General features: G+C 44.0%; 1 protein-coding gene across 1 annotated transcript; it reads right to left on the bottom strand.

Annotated features, from left to right (window-relative positions):
- Positions 1–2,157: 2,157 nt before the first annotated feature.
- On the bottom strand, positions 2,158–17,734 carry LOC147117002 (uncharacterized). Its single transcript, XM_085987116.1, has 2 exons — positions 17,636–17,734; positions 2,158–4,739 (listed from the first exon to the last, which is right to left on the bottom strand). Exon 2 carries the CDS (start codon positions 4,257–4,259, stop codon positions 2,712–2,714), a length of 1,548 nt encoding a protein of 515 aa, XP_085843242.1. The 5' UTR covers positions 4,260–4,739; positions 17,636–17,734; the 3' UTR covers positions 2,158–2,711.
- Positions 17,735–19,096: the final 1,362 nt, after the last annotated feature.

Raw genomic sequence — 19,096 nt, 5'->3', positions numbered from 1 at the left:
GTCCTTACACCCAGTTAAGACCGTGAGCAAAACTGAGAGGAGCAGGAGTAATGGAAAAGAAGTCATTTAGCCCAATAGTTTGCTCACACCTACTTTCTCGTGTACCTATACACACCCAGAGGAAAACCCAAGAGAGCTAGAGAGGGGAGAATGGAGAAAAGCATCTCAGTGTACGGGGGAGATTTTGAGACCCCCCCTCTCCCACTCCCCTACCCCTGCCCAGTGGAAATAGTGCCTCAAAAATGGCGAGCTGTGATGTACCGCCTCATTCCCACCGACAGTGTGCCTGCCACTACATTCCCCGGGCCGACTGCCAGGAGGCTGGAGGGACCACCTGAGTCGCTGGTAGGCCCTTTCAATATGCAAATCGGAATCCTACTATATATGTAGGCTCTGAGTGCTGTATTGGGACAGTGTTGTGCACGCTTTGCACAGTATCAGCTGGTGGTCCAGGCGAAGAGGAGTTCAGCAGGCAATTTATAATTCATTTTTGTGGGATCAGGAGGAATAAAAGTATTCCTCGGGGCTCCGCAGAAACAACCTAGATCTGACGTCTTCCCAGGCCTGGAGACTGGCTGGGTCGCTCGATATTTTAATAAATTCATTCCTGGGATCTGGGCGTCGCTGGCAAGGCCAGCATTTATTGCCCATCCCTAATTGCCCTTGAGAAGGTGGTGGTGAGCTGCCTTCTCGAACCGCTGCAGTCCGTGTGGTGAAGGTACTCCCGCAGTGCTGTTAGGGAGGGAGTTCCAGGATTTTGACCCAGCAACGATGAAGGAATGGCAATACACTTCTAAGTCAGGATGGTGTGTGACTTGGAGGGGAACTTGGAGGTGGTGGTGTTCCCATGCGCCTGCTGCCCTTGTCCTTCTAGGTGGAAGAGGTGGCGGGTTTGGGAGGTGCTGCCGAAGGCGGCCTTGGGCTGGCGGGCTGCTTCAACAGCTTCTCGTTGCAGGTCCGATGTGAAATGCGTTGGGCCAGTTCTCAGTGGGTGAAGGACCCCAACACATAATTGCCCATAATTGAGAACAGTTTGACATTGAATTGGCAGTCGGAAATTGGGGTGGGAAGTGGAAAATACACAATGATGAATTTCTGAGGTTGTGGTTGCAGTCTGTTGTTGAGGCAAAATGTTCTGTCATTGAGTGGTAAATGTGTAAATGTGTTCCATTTCCATAGCAGTCATCTTTACAAACAGATATATTTGCCATAAATTAGTTCGTTAATTTAAAAAATTGAACAAAATCAGCTGTGCACCAGCTTAGATAGTCTGGGTGTCCAGAGCTGCCTCAGGATGGTGCTTTATATCTCACAGGTGGACAGGTGCTGGACGGTTTTGAGACACACCCTCCCACTGCCAATATCCCATAGGAAGAAAGTGAAATGGTAGTGGGTCAGGCCCATTGTACAGCTCCTGGAGTCATCTCAAAAGCAGCCTGTCTGGCGAGGGCAGATTCTATGCCACCATCTTGGCTCTAAGGGAAGAGTATGAAACAGGAGGAGGAGGGGCTCTAAAAGGATGCAAAAATGAAAATAATGAAAATATTTCATTGTCATTATTACTTTTACAGCTTTATTTTTAAACAAATGTGTGTAACTGTATAGTGGGACATCATTATGTTTCCTTACATACAACCCTCCGAGATCTGTGTTCTGCAATTCTGGCCTCTTGTGCATCCCCGATTTTAATCGCTCCACCATTGGTGGCCGTGCCTTCAGCTGCCTAGGCTCTAAGCTCTGGAATTCCCTCCCTAAAACTCTCCGCCTCTCTACCTCTCTCTCCTCCTTTAAGACGCTCCGTAAAACAACAACTTGTATTTATATAACGCCTTTAACATAGTAAAATGTTCCAAGGCACTTCACAGGGGTACTTTAAGACAGAAAATTTGAGACCGAGCCACCTAAGGAGAAAGTAGGGCAGGTGACAGAGGTAGGTTTGAAGGAGCGTCTTAAAGGAGGAAAGAGAGCCTTCCCCTTTGACCAAGCTTTTGGTCACGTCCTAATATCTCTTTATGTGGCTCGGTGTCAAATTTTGTTTGATAGCACTCCTGTGAAGCGTCTTGGGACATTTTACTACGTCAAAGGTGCTATATAAATACAAGTTGTTGTTGCTGTATTTGCATACAGGTCATTCTTATGTTCATTAATAAATAGACATTCTTATTATGAACACAGCTAGCTTTTGCTAGACACTTTTATTGAGCACATGTGGACTAGGTACAGTATCTGTAGAGGCATCCATCTTGACTGCTGCCTTGTGGGTAGCCTAGTGCCTCATGGGTAATGTAGTCTTAATATACATACAGCTGGGTAGTGTAGCCTTATATACATACAGCTATATACAGCTCTACACAGCTCTACGGCTCCACCTAGTGTCCACTATAGAATGACATGTTATTGATCATTACATCCCCCTTTCTTTGAGGTTTAACAAAATCAATATCAATCAACTTTCAAGAAAACAATAAAGATAATATCAGTAACACTTTTGTTAGTGCTCTATAAACATAAACATTTTCAAAACAGTCAACACATTTTCAAAGCTTTACATTGTACTCAAAGATTAAGTCTATCAGGCTTTTTTACTTCATGTGTGGATCTTCTCAACACGGGTAAGTCTGATGTGTCTTCATGAGATTGTTCTGGCGGTGAATTACAAGATGCAGTTGCGGCATTGTCATCAATCTGCTCTTGAATAGTCTCTTGTGTTTTTAGGAGGGAACGGCGGTTCCTCCTGAGAATCTGTCCTTCCTCAGTTCTACTTCCTCAAGAACTGTAGCTTTCCTGTTCCATGCATCTGGATCCTCAATCCTGACAACATCATCCCTTGTCAATGGTTTTAGAGTTTTGGATGACTTGTCATAGTATGATTTCTGTTTCAGCTTTAACAGTTGAAGTCTCTGTCTCAGTTCCTCACTTTGCTGTTCTTTTGCACAGCAGGGTAGTGTGGTGCGCAACTTGCAACCCATTAGTAGTTCAGCAGGTGAAGAACCACACTCTAAAGGTGAGGCTCGGTAGCTCAGCAGGGCAAGATAAGGATCAGACTTGCTTTCTGTCGCTTTCTCCAGTAGTGAATCAAGTCCTTCAGCCACAACAGAAAACATGAGATGATGCACTTTGTCTTTGACTGTCACTTTAAGTCTGCATACACCTAAGCTATCTATTTTCTGTCCATTATAGTCCTTCAGTAGTACTGACTTTTTCTGTATTTTGGGCTTTTCTTTCATATTGTTAATGTCACTCATACTGATTAAGTTTGCTTTTGCCCCAGTGTCTAGTTTCAAGGTAACTAATGCTCCATTTACCTGCAGTGGGATCATCCATTTGTTCTCTTTTACTGCATTACCTTTATGTTCAGCATTGTCCATTTCTGAGGGCTGCACATTTTCTGTATCCTTTTTGATATTGTCACATGACACCATTCCTACAAAAAATGTCTCACTTAAATCAGTGTCCTCAATTACATTAACTCGTTGCCCTTTCTTAGTTTTTACTTTTGAAAAGCATTGTTTGGCAAAGTGATTCTTTCCATTACACTTTGTGCACATTTTTCCAAACGCTGGGCATTGTCTTAACTGGTGTTTGTAACCACAGCGTTTACAATTAAAAATTTCATCCTCCGATTGCTTTTCATTTCTGTTCTGCCCACGTTTCTTCCCCTTGTAGGACACAGCACCGACAGCAGTATTATCACTCATTACAATCGCATCATTATTGATTTCACTGAAAGTCTTCGCGTGCTTTCGAGCTAGCTCGCTGGCTCGGCATATTTTCACTGCATTTTCCAAATTTAGTTTGGTTTCTCTCAACAGACGTTCCCTGACTTTTTTATCATGAATACCAAACACAATCTGGTCACGAATCATGGATGATTTCAGCTCAGAGAAATTACATGTCTGTGCTTTCAGTTTCAGATCAGTTATAAAGCTATCAAAAGTCTCATTTTGCTGCTGTGTCCTTGAACAGAACATGTATCTTTCATAGGTCTCATTCTTTTTGGGAGAGCAATGTGCATCAAATTTTTTTAGCACATCTTCTAATTTTTCTCTGTTCTCCTCTGGATTAAATACAAATGTATTAAATACCTCTATCGCCTGTGGGCCTGCAACCGTAAGCAGCAACGCTATCTTCCTTGCATCTGGCTTCATACCGAATCCGATGGCTGCAATGTAGAGTTCGAATTGTTGTTTAAGAGTCTGCCAATTGTAGTCGATATTTCCTGTGAGTTTCAAACGCTCTGGTGGCTTCAAATTCTCCATGTCGCTTTTCACAATTTTCAGCAGATTTCACCATCCTGGTACCATCTTATGTTCATTAATAAATAGACATTCTTATTATGAACACAGCTAGCTTTTGCTAGACACTTTTATTGAGCACATGTGGACTAGGTACAGTATCTGTAGAGGCATCCATCTTGACTGCTGCCTTGTGGGTAGCCTAGTGCCTCATGGGTAATGTAGTCTTAATATACATACAGCTGGGTAGTGTAGTCTTATATACATACAGCTATATACAGCTCTACACAGCTCTACGGCTCCACCTAGTGTCCACTATAGAATGACATGTTATTGATCATTACAGTCGTTAGGATTAACTTGGGGTTGAACATGTTTGACTGTCACTGTGTGGCAAGGTTACAGCGCACAAGACAGCGTTAAATGCAACTTTTGTTCAGATGGTACGTAGAATCCAAACGCCTTACATGCGTCGTAGCTTCTGAGCAACCAAACTAGTACAGACTGTGGAAATAAAACAAATCAGGATTTACATTCAAAATAAGTATGCGTCCCCGTGTGAGCAATCACTGGAATTAGATCTTTGCCAAAACAAATATAAATATTACAAAAAACAGGGCTTTAGATGGAACCGAAAGTCACAAGGTCTTCTCCAAATAACCCGTCACTGTGTGCATAGTGATGCTGTGTACATAATAAAGGGAGCCAGATGGTATTGCTGTACACTCACAGTGAGTGATCAAGGTGATTAATGGCTCCTCCTTTTTAAGCAGTACAAGCTGGGAAAGGTAAGTCAGGGCTAAAATCTATTAGTGGGTATGAGTAGATGCGAGCTTTGTGAATATAGTTCAGGAGCCAGCCAATATAAATCATCCAAATGAATTTGGTATCATTTGTCTGGTTGTTGGTGCAGCAGTTCTCTAGCAAAGTCCTTACAGAAAGTGTTCTGTGCGATTGGTTCTTGCAAAACCAAAATGGGTCCTTGCAATGTCCCTCATTTTGAAACTGCCCTAGAAACTATTTCAAAAAGTGTTACCTTCTCCCCCCCTTTTTAAAAAAAAAAAGACATTTCAATTTAAAATAAAACACAGGGAAACTTCCAGCTGGCCAGTCACATACATGATCTGACAGCACTCAGCTCTGACACAGGGAGAAATAGGGAGAGCCCAGGCATTGATGAACATTGAGATACTGATATCTACATAAACATGTACACCCACTTAGAGAATGTAGTCAAAATAATATTAAAATAACACTAAATGTAACACTATCTTGCGTGAAGATGTGTGTAATTATTATGATGTCTCATTACAAAATAGTAGTCACATGATTCACAGGAGGGCAAAATAACAGGGAAGCAGAATGATAGTTAAGGAAATCTTGGTATGCGTACTTAAACGCACTTTTTTTTTAAGGAAAGAGGCTATCAATCACATTTCTTCTTTTTAAAAAATTAATTCTTGGGATATGGACATCACTGGCAATGCCGGCATTTATTGCCCATCCCTAGATGCCATTGAGAAGGTGGTAGTGAGCCGCCTTCTTGAACTTCTGTGATAATTTATACATTTGAATCTTTAGGAAGGGGGAAAGCCATTTGACCCAACATGAGTGTCCCTTTAAACCTCTGTTAAACAAGAACTCTACTGTTTGATAAATAAAAAAGTCCAGGATCAAAATAGATTTTACATCTGAATATAAAATTGAAATTCATCTAGGAGAATGAATAATAAAGAATGCACACTGCATTAAAAAGAGTATCTCACGTACAGAGAAAATAAATAAGCCTATATAGTGTTTGTCTATATCACCACAGTGATAGTAATTCATTGTATGTGAAGCACTTTGTGATGCTTCTGAGAGACATGTGAAGATATCACATGAATTTAAGATTACTCTTTTGTCTTTGGAAGTGACAAACTTACCCTCGTTCCACTAAAAACGGCTGCTGGAATATACGGCTAAACCAGTTAGCCCCATCTTCTTATCTTATGTTCATTAATAAATAGACATTCTTATTATGAACACAGCTAGCTTTTGCTAGTTACTTTATTGAGCACATGTGGACTGGTACAGTATCTGTACAGGCTTCCAGCTTGACTGTTGCCTTGTGGGTAGCCTAGTGCCTCATGGGTAATGTAGTCTTAATATATATACAGCTGGGTAGTGTAGTCTTGTACATACAGCTATATCCAGCTCTACACAGCTCTACGGCTCCACCTAGTGTCCACTATAGAATGACATGTTATTGATCGTTACATCCCCCTTTCTTTGAGGTTTAACAAAATCAATATCAATCAACTTTCAAGAAAACAATAAAGATAATATCAGTAACACTTTTGTTAGTGCTGTATAAACATAAACATTTTCAAAACAGTCAACACATTTTCAAAGCTTTACATAGACTTAATCTTTGAGTACAATCAGGCTCTTTTACTTCACGTGTGGATCTTCTCAACACGGGTAAGGCTGATGTGTCTTCATGAGATTGTTCTGGCGGTGAATGACAAGATGCAGTTGCGGCATTGTCATCAATCTGCTCTTGTATAGATCGAGGTCTCCTTGCGATCTTTGCTTGGAGAGGGTTTCAGTGTTTCCTTCACTCTTCATGCCATAACTCTCAATGTAGTCAATGCACTCTTGAAAAACTGCTGGCAGCTGGATCCCATCATACAGCATAGTCCTCTCAGCAGCCTCGGCTAATGGAACACCAAAGATTGGCCTGAGGGAAGAAGGAGTATCCACCGGAACTGCTTCCTGCTCTGGTGCAGGCTTCTTCTTTTTCTTTTTCTCTTTCCGCTGCTTAACAACATCTGCTGCAGTTATATCTTTGGACTTTTTCTCCTTGTGTTTTTCCTCTTTGTGCTTTTCTTCCTTTGGCTTCTCTTTGACCTTAAAGTCTTTTTCTTTCTTCTTGGAGAAACTAGGCTTTTTGAAGACATGGATACCCTTTGGCCTTTTCATCCTTGATGGGCTCTCTGCTTCATCACCTGAGTCATCTGGTCTGCTTATGGCACAGTTTATACGGTAGACTCTCTTGACCAGTTCTAAGTCTTCACAAGCTTTGTCACCTAGTATCGAATCAAGTCTTTCAGCCACAACAGAAAACATGAGATGATGCACTTTGTCTTTGACTGTCACTTTAAGTCTGCATACACCTAAGCTATCTATTTTCTGTCCATTATAGTCCTTCAGTAGTACTGACTTTTTCTGTATTTTGGGCTTTTCTTTCATATTGTTAATGTCACTCATACTGATTAAGTTTGCTTTTGCCCCAGTGTCTAGTTTCAAGGTAACTAATGCTCCATTTACCTGCAGTGGGATCATCCATTTGTCCTCTTTTACTGCATTAACTTTATGTTCAGCATTGTCCATTTCCGAGGGCTGCACATTTTCTGTATCCTTTTTGATATTGTCACATGACACCATTCCTACAAAAAATGTCTCACTTAAATCAGTGTCCTCAATTACATTAACTCGTTGCCCTTTCTTAGTTTTTACTTTTGAAAAGCATTGTTTGGCAAAGTGATTCTTTCCATTACACTTTGTGCACATTTTTCCAAACGCTGGGCATTGTCTTAACTGGTGTTTGTAACCACAGCGTTTACAATTAAAAATTTCATCCTCCGATTGCTTTTCATTTCTGTTCTGCCCATGTTTCTTCCCCTTATAGGACACAGCACCGACAGCAGCATTATCACTCGTTACAATCGCATCATTATTGATTTCACTGAAAGTCTTCGCGTGCTTTCGAGCTAGCTCGCTGGCTTGGCATATTTTCACCGCATTTTCCAAATTTAGTTTGGTTTCTCTCAACAGAAGTTCCCTGACTTTTTTATCATGAATACCAAACACAATCTGGTCATGAATCATGGATGCTTTGAGCTCAGAGAAATTATATGTCTGTGCTTTCAGTTTCAGCTCAGTTATACAGCTATCAAAAGTCTCATTTTGCTGCTGTGTCCGAGAACAGAAGATGTATCTTTCATAGGTCTCATTCCTTTTGGGAGAGCAATGTGCATCAAATTTTTTTAGCACATCTTCTAATTTTTCTCTGTTCTCCACTGGATTAAATACAAATGTATTAAATACCTCTATCGCCTGTGGACCTGCAACCGTAAGCAGCAACGCTATTTTTCTTGCGTCTGGCTTCGTACCGAATCCAATGACTGCAATGTAGAGTTTGAATTGTTGTTTAAAAATCCACCAATTGTAGTCAACATTTCCCTCGAGATTCAAACGCTCTGGTGGCTTCAAATTCTCCATTTCGCTTTTCACAATTTTCAGCAGATCTTCACCACCCTGGTACCATCTTATGTTCATTAATAAATAGACATTCTTATTATGAACACAGCTAGCTTTTGCTAGTTACTTTATTGAGCACATGTGGACTAGGTACTGTATCTGTAGAGGCTTCCATCTTGACTGTTGCCTTGTGGGTAGCCTAGTGCCTCATGGGTAATGTAGTCTTAATATATATACAGCTGGGTAGTGTAGTCTTGTGCATACAGCTATATCCAGCTCTACACAGCTCTACGGCTCCACCTAGTGTCCACTATAGAATGACATGTTATTGATCGTTACACTGGAACATACGACTAAACCAATTGGCCCCATCTTCTTCCACATTGACAGTCCCCCTATCAAATCATTCACTGCCTAACCACGGCATGGGAAATGAGATCACACTACAGGCTGGGTGGGAACATGCCACGCCAGTATGCCCAACAACAACAACAACTTGTATTTATATAGCGCCTTTAACGTAGTCAAACGTCCCAAGGCGCTGCACAGGAGTATTTTAAGACAAAAAAATTTGACACCGATCCACATAAGGATAAATAAGGGCAGGTGACCAAAAGCTTGGTCAAAGAGGTAGGTTTTAAGGAGCGTCTTAAAGGAGGAAAGAGAGGTAGCGAGGCGGAGAGTTTTAAGGAGGGTATTCCAGAGCTTAGGGCCTAGGCAACAGAAGGCACGGCCATCAAAGGTTGAGCGATTATAATCAGGGATGCTCAAGAGGGCTGAATTAGAGGAGCGCAGATATCTCGGCGGGGGGAAGTTGTGGGGCTGAAGGAGATTACACAGATAAGAAGGGGCGAGGCCACGGAAGGATTTGAAAACAAGGATGAGAATTTTGAAATCGAGGCGCTGCTGAACTGGGAGCCAGTGTAGGTCAGCGAGCACAGGGGAGATGGGCAAACGGGACTTGGTGTGAGTTAGGACACAGGCAGCCGAATTTTGGATGACCTCAAGTTTACGTAGGGTTGAATGTGGGAGGCCAGCCAGGAATGCGTTGGAATAGTCAAGTCTAGACAAAAGATGCCTTTAAATCAGCCCTGGCGGTTATCAGTAACTTTACTATAAGTGAAACAATTAATTATAGATTTTTTTTATCATGGTAGGGGAAGGAGAGGCGATGTCCTTTCTGCGCTTTGTGTAAGAAAAATTGTAAACCCATTCTTTACTAATGGGTTTATCATTTGCTTTTACTACAGAAGAAATCCTGTCCCTCAGAATATTGCTGGCGGAGCCGCAATATTAGTGATTCTAGAGATAAGCAGTGGTGTGGACAGCATACAGCTGATTGAATAGAAGGCGAGATTACAGTGCAGGTGTCTGTGAACATGGGCTTGGTATGTGGGTTAACCTGCTGCTACCAGATCACCTGATTCCTATCTTTTAGCCTGTGGACGTGCAAAGACTCAAGGCCATTTCATTACGTTGTAAAGTGAAAATATCAAATAATGATTTTTTTTCTCTCTCTCTCTGTTGGTCCACCGCTACCTTGCAGAGCTTTTCAGAGACCCACTCGGTATAATAACAATTTATACTTCAATGTAAACACAAACACTGTGTGGTTTACTGCGGCTGTGGCAGGAGTCAGACTGCTCCTTTGTGCAACAATTACCCACAATTGATTGGAGCTGACACTTTTAATCCCTTCTGGTTGCTCAATGGTATGATGCCAGTTAAAAATCTTCTGCCGCAGAGCACATTTAACATCATCCTTGTTGTAAGAATTATGCCAGATTACGTTAAAATAACAAAGACGCAATGGTACGTATTTGAAAATAAAAGGATTATATGGTCTTCGTGAAACAAGGAATTTGGTTTTCAGAAGGGGCTGTGCCGTGGTGATTTATTTTTTGTTTATATTCCCGCACCTCCTTTGATATGTCAGTATCTGTCACTAGGTATTACACAGCCAGAGATTTCTTGTATCAACCATGATGAAATGCGTGGAACTTCGCAAATAATTTATGCAACAAACTGGACTTTGCTTGAGCAGGAGGTTGACTCAGTTTAGAAACATACAGCACAGAAGGAGGCCATTCGGCCCATCGTGCCTGTGCCGGCTCTTTGAAAGAGCTCTCCCATAAGTCCCGATCCCCTGCTCTTTCCCTGCAAATATTTCCTTATCCACTTCCCTTTTGAAAGTTGCTCTTGAATCCGCTCCCACCACCCTTTCAGGCAGTGCATCGCAGATCATAACAACTCGCTGTGAGGCTTGCGATTATGCAATTCCTACGATTTGATATCCCATCCCCCCTCTGTTCAGGGAGGTTATCATTTCTTTGCCTTCCCACTTCCTTGTGTGGTTGCTTTATTTGCGAGTTTAACAGACCCAATCAGCACCTTCTGTTGAAAAGAACAAATGCAGCAAGCAAAATCTAACGCACTGCATTGTTCAGAGAAAATCTGCGAATGCACTTTAAAAGATTAAATACCCCCAATCAGTTTTACATCTATAAGGTGAACAAATGAGGGATCGTTATAAGAGAAGTAGAAACATTAAGGAGCTTTACTGAACAGAATAGAAACGGTTAATACCGAGCACTATTTTAAGTTTAACCACAACTGTAGGACAAGGGGAATAGGTATAAATTAGTGCAGGACTGATTTCAGGAAGCATTCCTACATGTACTGTAATGTGTAATCCAGGGACTTGAGCACAGAAAGCTAGGCTGACACTCCAGTGCAGTGCTGAGGGAGTGCTGCACTGTCGGAGGTGCCGTCTTTTGAATGAGACGTTAAACTGAGGCCCCATCTGCTCTCTCAGGTGGACGTAAAAGATCCCATGGCACTATTTCGAAGAAGAGTAGGGGAGTTATTCCCGGTGTCCTGGACAATATTTCTCCCTCAACCAACATAACAAAAACAGCTTATCTGGTCATTTTCACATTGCTGTTTGTGGGAGCTTGCTGTACGCAAATTGGTTGCCGCGTTTCCCACATTACAACAGTGACTACACTTCAAAAGTACTTCATTGGCTGTAAGGTGCTTTGAGACATCTGGTGGTCATGAAAGGTGCTATATAAATGCAAGTCTTTCTTTTATCAGTACCAGGAACCTATCTTCCAGGCAGGGTAATTGAGGCAAAAACTCTGCAATCATTCAAGAGGCGGTTAGCTGCTGTCATGGGGAGAGCTGTAGATTTTTATTCAAGATGGACCAAATGGCCTCCTTTTCCTATACCTATCATTGTGACTTCATGCTGTGGCTCAGTGGGTAGCACACTTGCCTCCAAAGGTTGTGGGTTCATAGTCCCACTCCAGGGACTTAAACATATAAATCTAGGTTGACACACCAGTGGTGTGCTGCACTGTCGGAGGTGCCATCTGTCAGATGAGATGTTAAACCAAGATGTCTGCTCTCTCAGGTGTACGTAAAAGATGCCACGAGACTATTTTGAAGAAGAGCAGGGGGAGTTATTCCCCAGTGTCCTAGCCAATAATTATCCCTTAATCAACACAATGAAAATAGATTATCTGGTCATTATCACATTCCTGTTTGTGGAGCTTGCTGTGTGCAAATTGGCTGCCACATTACAACAGTGACTACACTCCAAAAAAGTACTTCATTGGCTGTAAAGCGCTATGAAATGTCCGGTGGTTGTGAAAGGTGCTATATAAATGCAAGTCTTTCTTTCTTTCAGTGTCAGTTGTAATGCAAAGGTATAATCTTTATTTCTTTCTTAATGTGTTACGTTAGGAGGGCAGGGAGGTCCTTGTTTAATAGGCCAGGTAGGCTGCCAGCAACATGAAGCTGCTTCACCTTCACTTCAATGCAAACCGTGTAGTTACATTGCGATGTGAAGGTGCAAGCCCCTTTCGGTGAGGTAACCCCACATCACTGGGGCTTTGCATTCACTGCAGTACAACCGCAGTTTGGTGCAAAGCCAAGTTGAAGCTTAATTTTAACATTAGCTGACAGTCAAGCAGGGGCAGACTGGCTCCCTCAAAAGGATGTGGGATTCTCACGGGAGAAAAAAAAGAGGGGGAAACATGAACAATACAGCACTATGGAACCATGCACCGTTCTCCTGATCTCCTAAACGGCCAGTCCGCACCTACAGTCAACTATCCTATCAGCCCTCTCCGAACATTGCAATTTACTGGCATTAGAACTGCAGCGTGTGCAGGCTGAGAAGGATACAGGAACCGGCAGTATAACTCGGCTCTGGTGACTGAAGCTGGCACCTGTATTATAACTGGCACTATAATTGGGAGGAAAGTCAAGAAAATGAACAGGACAGAAGCAGGAAACACTGCAAGAAACAAAAAAAAAATCACCATTTCCACAAAATGGCAGTTTTTCGCCCTGAAAACTGGGGTCAAATTTCGTCAAGTTCATTACGTGAGACTAAACTGAGAAATTCTCCTTCCAAATAAGCAGTCAGTTGAACACAGCCATTCAGTTGCTAGTGTTCAGTGGCGATCGGGCATTCTGATTTAGTGTTTTGAATCTGGTTCATGGTTTATTCAAATTGAGTAAGCTATTTTTTTCCTACAGGAGTCAGAAAGTTTTGCCGCCAGCCATTCCCAGCACTCCCCCGGTCAGTTATCATTTATTTATTTATTACGCACACTTACAAAGGTACAGTAACCTTGTTTGATCAGCTTGCTGTGGCTTTGTTGTCGATAGTCAAGTTGTACGGGTTATCTTTACGGGTGGATTTTAGCCTCACAGGGCAGCATAGAATATTTGGGGGTTCAGGTGTTAAGGTCACCACGCCCCAGATCACTTTCACCCATGGACAGATAATCGTGCGGGAGGTGCTGATCTAAATTATGACAACAGGTTGCATCGACTAGGCTTGTATTCCTTTGAGTATTGAAGATTAAGGGGTGATCTAATTAGGTGTTTAAGATGATCAAAGGAGTTGCTAGGGCAGATGGAGAGAAACTATTTCCTCTGGTGGGGGAGTCCAGAACAAGAGGACATAACCTTAAAGGTAGAGCTAGGCTGTTCAGGGATGGTGTCAGGATGTTGACCAGAAACTCAACTGGACCAGCCACATAAATAATATGGCTACAAAAGCAGGTCAGAGGCTGGGTATTCTGCGGCAAGGCTGGGTATTCTGTGGCGAGTGTCTCACCTCCTGACTCCCCAAAGCCTTTCCACCATCTACAAGGCACAAGTCAGGAGTGTGATGGAATACTTTCCATTTGCCTGGATGAGTGCAGCTTCAACAACACTCAAGAAGCTCAACACCATCCAGGACAAAGCAGCCCGCTTGATTGGCACCCCATCCACCACCTTAAACATTCACTCCCTCCACCGTGGCTGCAGTGTGTATCATCTACAAGATGTACTGCAGCAACTCGCCAAGGTTTCTTCGGCAGCACCTCCCAAACCCGTGACCTCTACCACCTAGAAGGACAAGGGCAGCAGGCGCATGGGAACACCATCACCTCCAAGTTCCCCTCCAAGTTACATACTATCCTGACTTGGAAACATATCGCCGTTCCTTCATTGTCGCTGGGTCAAAATCCTGGAACTTCCTCCCTAACAACACTGTGGGAGCACCTTCACCACACAGACTGCAGCGGTTCAGGAAGGCGGCTCACCACCACCTTCTCAAGGGCAATTAGGGATGGGCAATAAATTCTGGCCTTGCCCACATCCCAGGAACAAATTAAAAAAAACACAAAGTGTAGTGGAAATCTGGAACTCTCCCCCAAAAAGCTGTTGAGGCTATGTCAATTGAAAGTTTCAAAACTTAGATTGATAGATTTTTGTTAGGCAAGGGTATTAACGGTTACGGAATCAAGGCGGGTAAATAAAGTCGAGATACAGCTCAGCCAGGATCTAATTGAGTGGCCTCCTGTTCCTGTTTTTCTAAGTATTTCCCTCTTCCTGATATACTCTTTCATCCTGCAAAGCTCCGTGCCTCCAACATTAATTTGTAAAACCCACACCTCCGTGGTTTAATTTGGTTCTTTAAAGGAGTTGCACTCCGTACTTTCGAGTATGTTGTTTACTGCCTGGAAGCCCGTTTCACTGCTGGAAGAGCAATGGGGTGGGGCTAACACTCGCCCTTGTGAGCTCACTCTGACCCCATCCCATACCCAGGGGGCAAGGTCATTTGAATAATAGGGATGGGCGCTCAAGCTGGTAAAGCTGGTATTGGGGCCTCTGCCCTGCGGAAGTAGCGGAAATCCAGAGTGGCGCCTTACCACTTCCTCGGGGAGGGAGAGGAGCGCAGGCTGGTCTGGTTTTAGTCTTCAAATGGTAAGCTGCCACCTCTGGGATTCTTCTACCACTCACCTGACATCAATTGAACTCTCACAGATTGGGATATGGCATCATCTGGCGTGTCAGTGTCAGCTGTGGCTCAGTGGGTAGCATTCTCGCCTCTGAGTCAGAAGGTTGTGGGTTCAGAGTCCCACTCCAGGGGCTTGAGCACAAAGGCTAGGCTGACACTCCAGTGCAGTAGTGAAGGAGTGCTACACTGTTGGAGGTGCCGTCTTTCGGGTCAGTTGTTACCCTGTCTGCCCTCTCAGGTGGATGCAACAAATCCCATGGCACTAATGCGAAGAAGAGTAGAGGAGTTCTGAACAATACTTATCCCTCAACATCACTAAAACAGATTATCTGGTCATTTATCACATTAGTGTTTGTGGGACCTTGCTGTGTGCAAGTTGGCTGCCGCGCTTCCTACACTACAACAGTGACTACACTTCATTGGCTGTAAGGCACCTTGGGGTGCCCTGAGGTTGAGAAAGATGCTGTATGAAAGCAAGTTTATTTTGTGGTGCCCACTTATGGCCCTCATGCACTGGCAGTAAGCTGGGAAGAGCAGGTGGAATTTCTGGATAGGGTTGGCATCCTGCCAGTCCCATCTCAAAAAGTGATGTTGAGACAGTGGGGGAGCAGGTGGAAAAAGGGCCCTTTCACTCCCCCCTCCTCCTCTCCACTCTTGTCAGAAAGTTGTAGAAACTGGTGGAAATTCATCCTTCCGCCCATATTATGCTAATTCCACGCCAAAAACTGCACTGAGCTTCTAGACTTATGTCTTTAAATTTGCTTTTGAAACCAAAGTAATTTTTATGGTGGTTTCTGTGCTAGTGAGGAAGATCAGTGCTGGGAAAGGATTCACTGCTTGACTTTCGCCATTTGAGATCAGATATAAGAGAGGTTAGACACAAGGGGGGTAATTTTAACCTACCCATGATGGGCAGGAGAGGGCTGGGGAAGTGGCGGGGGGGTTAAATCTACAAATATGCAAAACCCAACGCTAACCCACCACAAACACGTCTACTTCCGGTTTAACCGCGCCGGGTTTGGGGGTGTCTATCATTATAATATGTTAATGAGGCTCCGTTCCCCAGACTTTGGCAGCCATTTGAATTTAATGCTGGCAGGCCGGGTTTCCCAGGGCTCGGGAAACCCAGTTGCTAAAGGAAGGCGTAACCAGCCGGATCCAGCAGGTTAAAAATTTTTGTAGCACGGCTTGTGAGCTGAGAGGAGCAGGAGTGCTTCCACCTGGCCCCTCAGACAAATCCTCTACTGTGATCGGCCGACCACCCACACCCATCCCCCCCTCCCAAACCAGCGGTCTCTCCTGGTCCCCCTTCCCTACCGATAGCTGGTCCGACCTCCCCCCCACCACAACCCCATGATCTCTCCCTCTTCCCCCTCCCCCCCCACACAACCCCATGATCTCTCCCCCTCCGCCCCCCGCTCCCCGCCCCCACCCGATTGTTGGTCTGACTCTGGCCGGCCGGCTGGCGGGTGGGAAACGGAGTAGAAAAATGAGAATGAGGTCCTGCCGTTAAATTCGGCAGGATCTGCGTGTTCCCGGATTTTGCGGGATAGCTCTCGCCTCCCCAGAAATATTGGGGCCAAGGTATCACTACACTGCTTCAAGCACAGATGCAACATTGCATAGGAACAGCGGCCATCAGCCCATTGAGCAAAAGATGCACCATTTTTGTTTGCCTTTTCTGTTCTATGGGCTGAATTTTAATGGGGAAGACAGATTGGGAGTGGGATGTGGGGGGGGGGGTGCTCCGAAGCAGTCGGGAAACCCGGGAGAACGGAATTTAACGGCAGGGCCTGATTTGCACGGGAAACCGCTGACTTGGTCAGTAGTTTCTGGCGACAACATTCGGGCCAGGGGGTGATACAGGGGCTAAATGCCTGAGGTCAGGTAGTTCATCCAACTACTCAGCGCGTTAGTCTAGCTAACAAGTAAAACATTCTCACGTAGCTCGGTCTTTCCATCTCTCTCCTTTGGAGCTTGGGGAAATCTTGCCCCTACCCCTTCCCCACTCTCATCTCTACCGGCTTGTCTCCTAATGAATCTGGGGCTGATCTAGACCTTTGGCATTTTCTAAATGCGTTTCACTGAAGCTTCTGCCCGCTGATAGATGATTGAGCCAATGAGAGGCCGCCATACAATTGCAGCGCTACTAAATGTTGAGGCTTTGCATCATAGATTAAAGATCAGCCAACGCAGCATTGGACCATTACGTTATTTAGGTTTTTTTTAGCTCAATAATTCACTGGATTGGTGGCTCCACTTAAAAACTTCCACGCCTACGTTCTGTTATTAATTAGCAAATAAACCACTCTGCCCATTATATCCCTTTTAACTAATGACCTAGCATTTTGCCCCGCACATCCCTCCGCCCCCCCACTAACCATGGAGCTGCTCAACAACAGACTGATTAGCACAGCATAGCTTTTTCCTAATACAAAACTGGACAAAGAAATGATGTATTTGCTGTTGGCGTCTTTGAATAGACTGAGAGAGAGAGAGAGAGAGAGAGAGAGAAAGAGAACAAGGCCGAGACAGAAACCAGACAGAGAGAGAATGCGACAGAAAGAACCAGACAAAAAGGGAGAACGAGACAGAGAGAAGGAACAGGAGACAAAATGCAGAGAGAAAGAGAAGGAGATGCCGTTTGTCTCCCTCCTTAAAGTGTTGTCGAGGTGAGGAGGTTTGGGCCTGCTTTTTATTTCCCCCAGATTGCCGAGCCATAAATTAGCCCAGCACTTAAAAGGCAAGCAGGAAAGACTTGCTTTCCAGCATAGACAATTCTCAAATAAGACAACAAAGCATATTCTTTTTTTCGAATACCTTGCTGACTAATGTCGAGACCCAGCCTTACCTGAAGATTGAACAAATGGTCTGTGAGCCTTGTCAAAACAGAATTTATCCCTGAATAATGCTGACTCTGCTGTGAGCATCAGTCACGATGATAGTCGAGTTTAACGCTTTGAGCAGTGACTGGAATTTGCAGATTTTACAAAAAGCACCAAGTAGGGAACGTGTGCACATTGTTCAGAGGACACTAGTGGTATTTATTCAGTCTCCTCTGCTGCTATTTCCAGATCAGTGAAAATGATCTCGATCATCATGCTCTAGTGACATCACGCGAGTGAGCAGTTGTGAAGGGCACATTTTTCACACTGGTGTCAGTGCAATATTCTTTATCAGTGTGGAAATTAAAGCCAGACTTACACACTGGTGACATCATAGTAACTTAGGTATATTTAACCAAATTTTACCACAGAAATTCTGGAAAACACATTGCGCCATTCAAGCACATGCAGAGAACAACAGATTCTCCTCACGGTGCTTTGTTTTCCTTCTCTGAGAATTTGAAAATGTTGAATTACATGTCTGTTTAAAAAAATTCTCTCTGTTACTTGTTAAGACAGGGGACCTATTTACCAAAATGTCTCCTAACGAAGCAATTGGTACAGGCAGTTTTGGAGAATATCAACAACAACTTGCATTTATATAGCACCTTTAACGTAGTAAAACCTCCCAAGGCACTTGTACATCACTTATATCATCAATGTATTTTTTGGCCTGCTGAGTTTTTCCAGCGTTTTCTGTTTTTATTTTTTTAAGTGTTTTCCCCCCCCCCTAATTTGATTCCACCTTTATCATGTTTCTTGATAGGGTGGGGGGAGGGCGGGGGGAGTAAGGGGGGCAGACAATATGCTCTAAGCTTCTGCCAAAGCCATTCCATAAATTCCCACAAGGAGGTGAGAGTGGAACCCTCCGTGCCTCCCCTTCGCCACTCCCAGCTAAAATCAAGAAGTCACCATGTAAGGAGCAGTGGGTGGCTCTCCCGATCGCTCAGTGAGGCTATCTTATGAGTACCTGAGTCACAGAGACCAAGAAGGCCCCAGGCTCCAGTCTGTGGTGAGTTAGCTGGTCCCGGCCAACGTGGCATTGGGGCACTACAATTCTCCCGGGTGTCCCTGGGGTTGAGAGGAGATTGGCTAGGATTGCTGCTCCTCATCGCCATCCAGTGACCAACCCCCTCCTGTGTGTGTGAGTGAATGTCGGGCCCGCGCAAGGTTGGGCTCGGCTGCAATGCTTTCCCCCCGTGGTGCAATAATGGTCACTTGGTCAAAGTGCACCCGGTGCCCATGGAACCATACCATTAGCATGAAGTTAATGCCTTCAGGAGAGGAGGGAAGAAACTTGTTGAGAAATAATATAGAACTGGCAGACACGAGGATATGCTCTGCTGCTCCAGATGCTGCAGATTGGTACACTGGGTGAGTTCTGTCACCAGGTTGTGTCTCATGCGGCTGAATTTGGGTTCATTAGA

Source organism: Somniosus microcephalus, chromosome 5, assembly GCF_052327205.1.
Source record: "Somniosus microcephalus isolate GS21.2 chromosome 5, FLI_Smic_1.0, whole genome shotgun sequence".
Classification (NCBI taxonomy): domain Eukaryota; kingdom Metazoa; phylum Chordata; class Chondrichthyes; order Squaliformes; family Somniosidae; genus Somniosus; species Somniosus microcephalus.
The sequence above is the reverse complement of the archived record's forward strand: the minus strand, read 5'-3'. Positions and strand labels throughout refer to the sequence as shown.

What these genes read in the sequence shown, in the direction of transcription:
- LOC147117002 (XM_085987116.1), bottom strand. Translation starts at nt 4,259, where the DNA reads ATGGAGAATTTGAAGCCACCAGAGCGTTTGAAACTCACAGGAAATATC.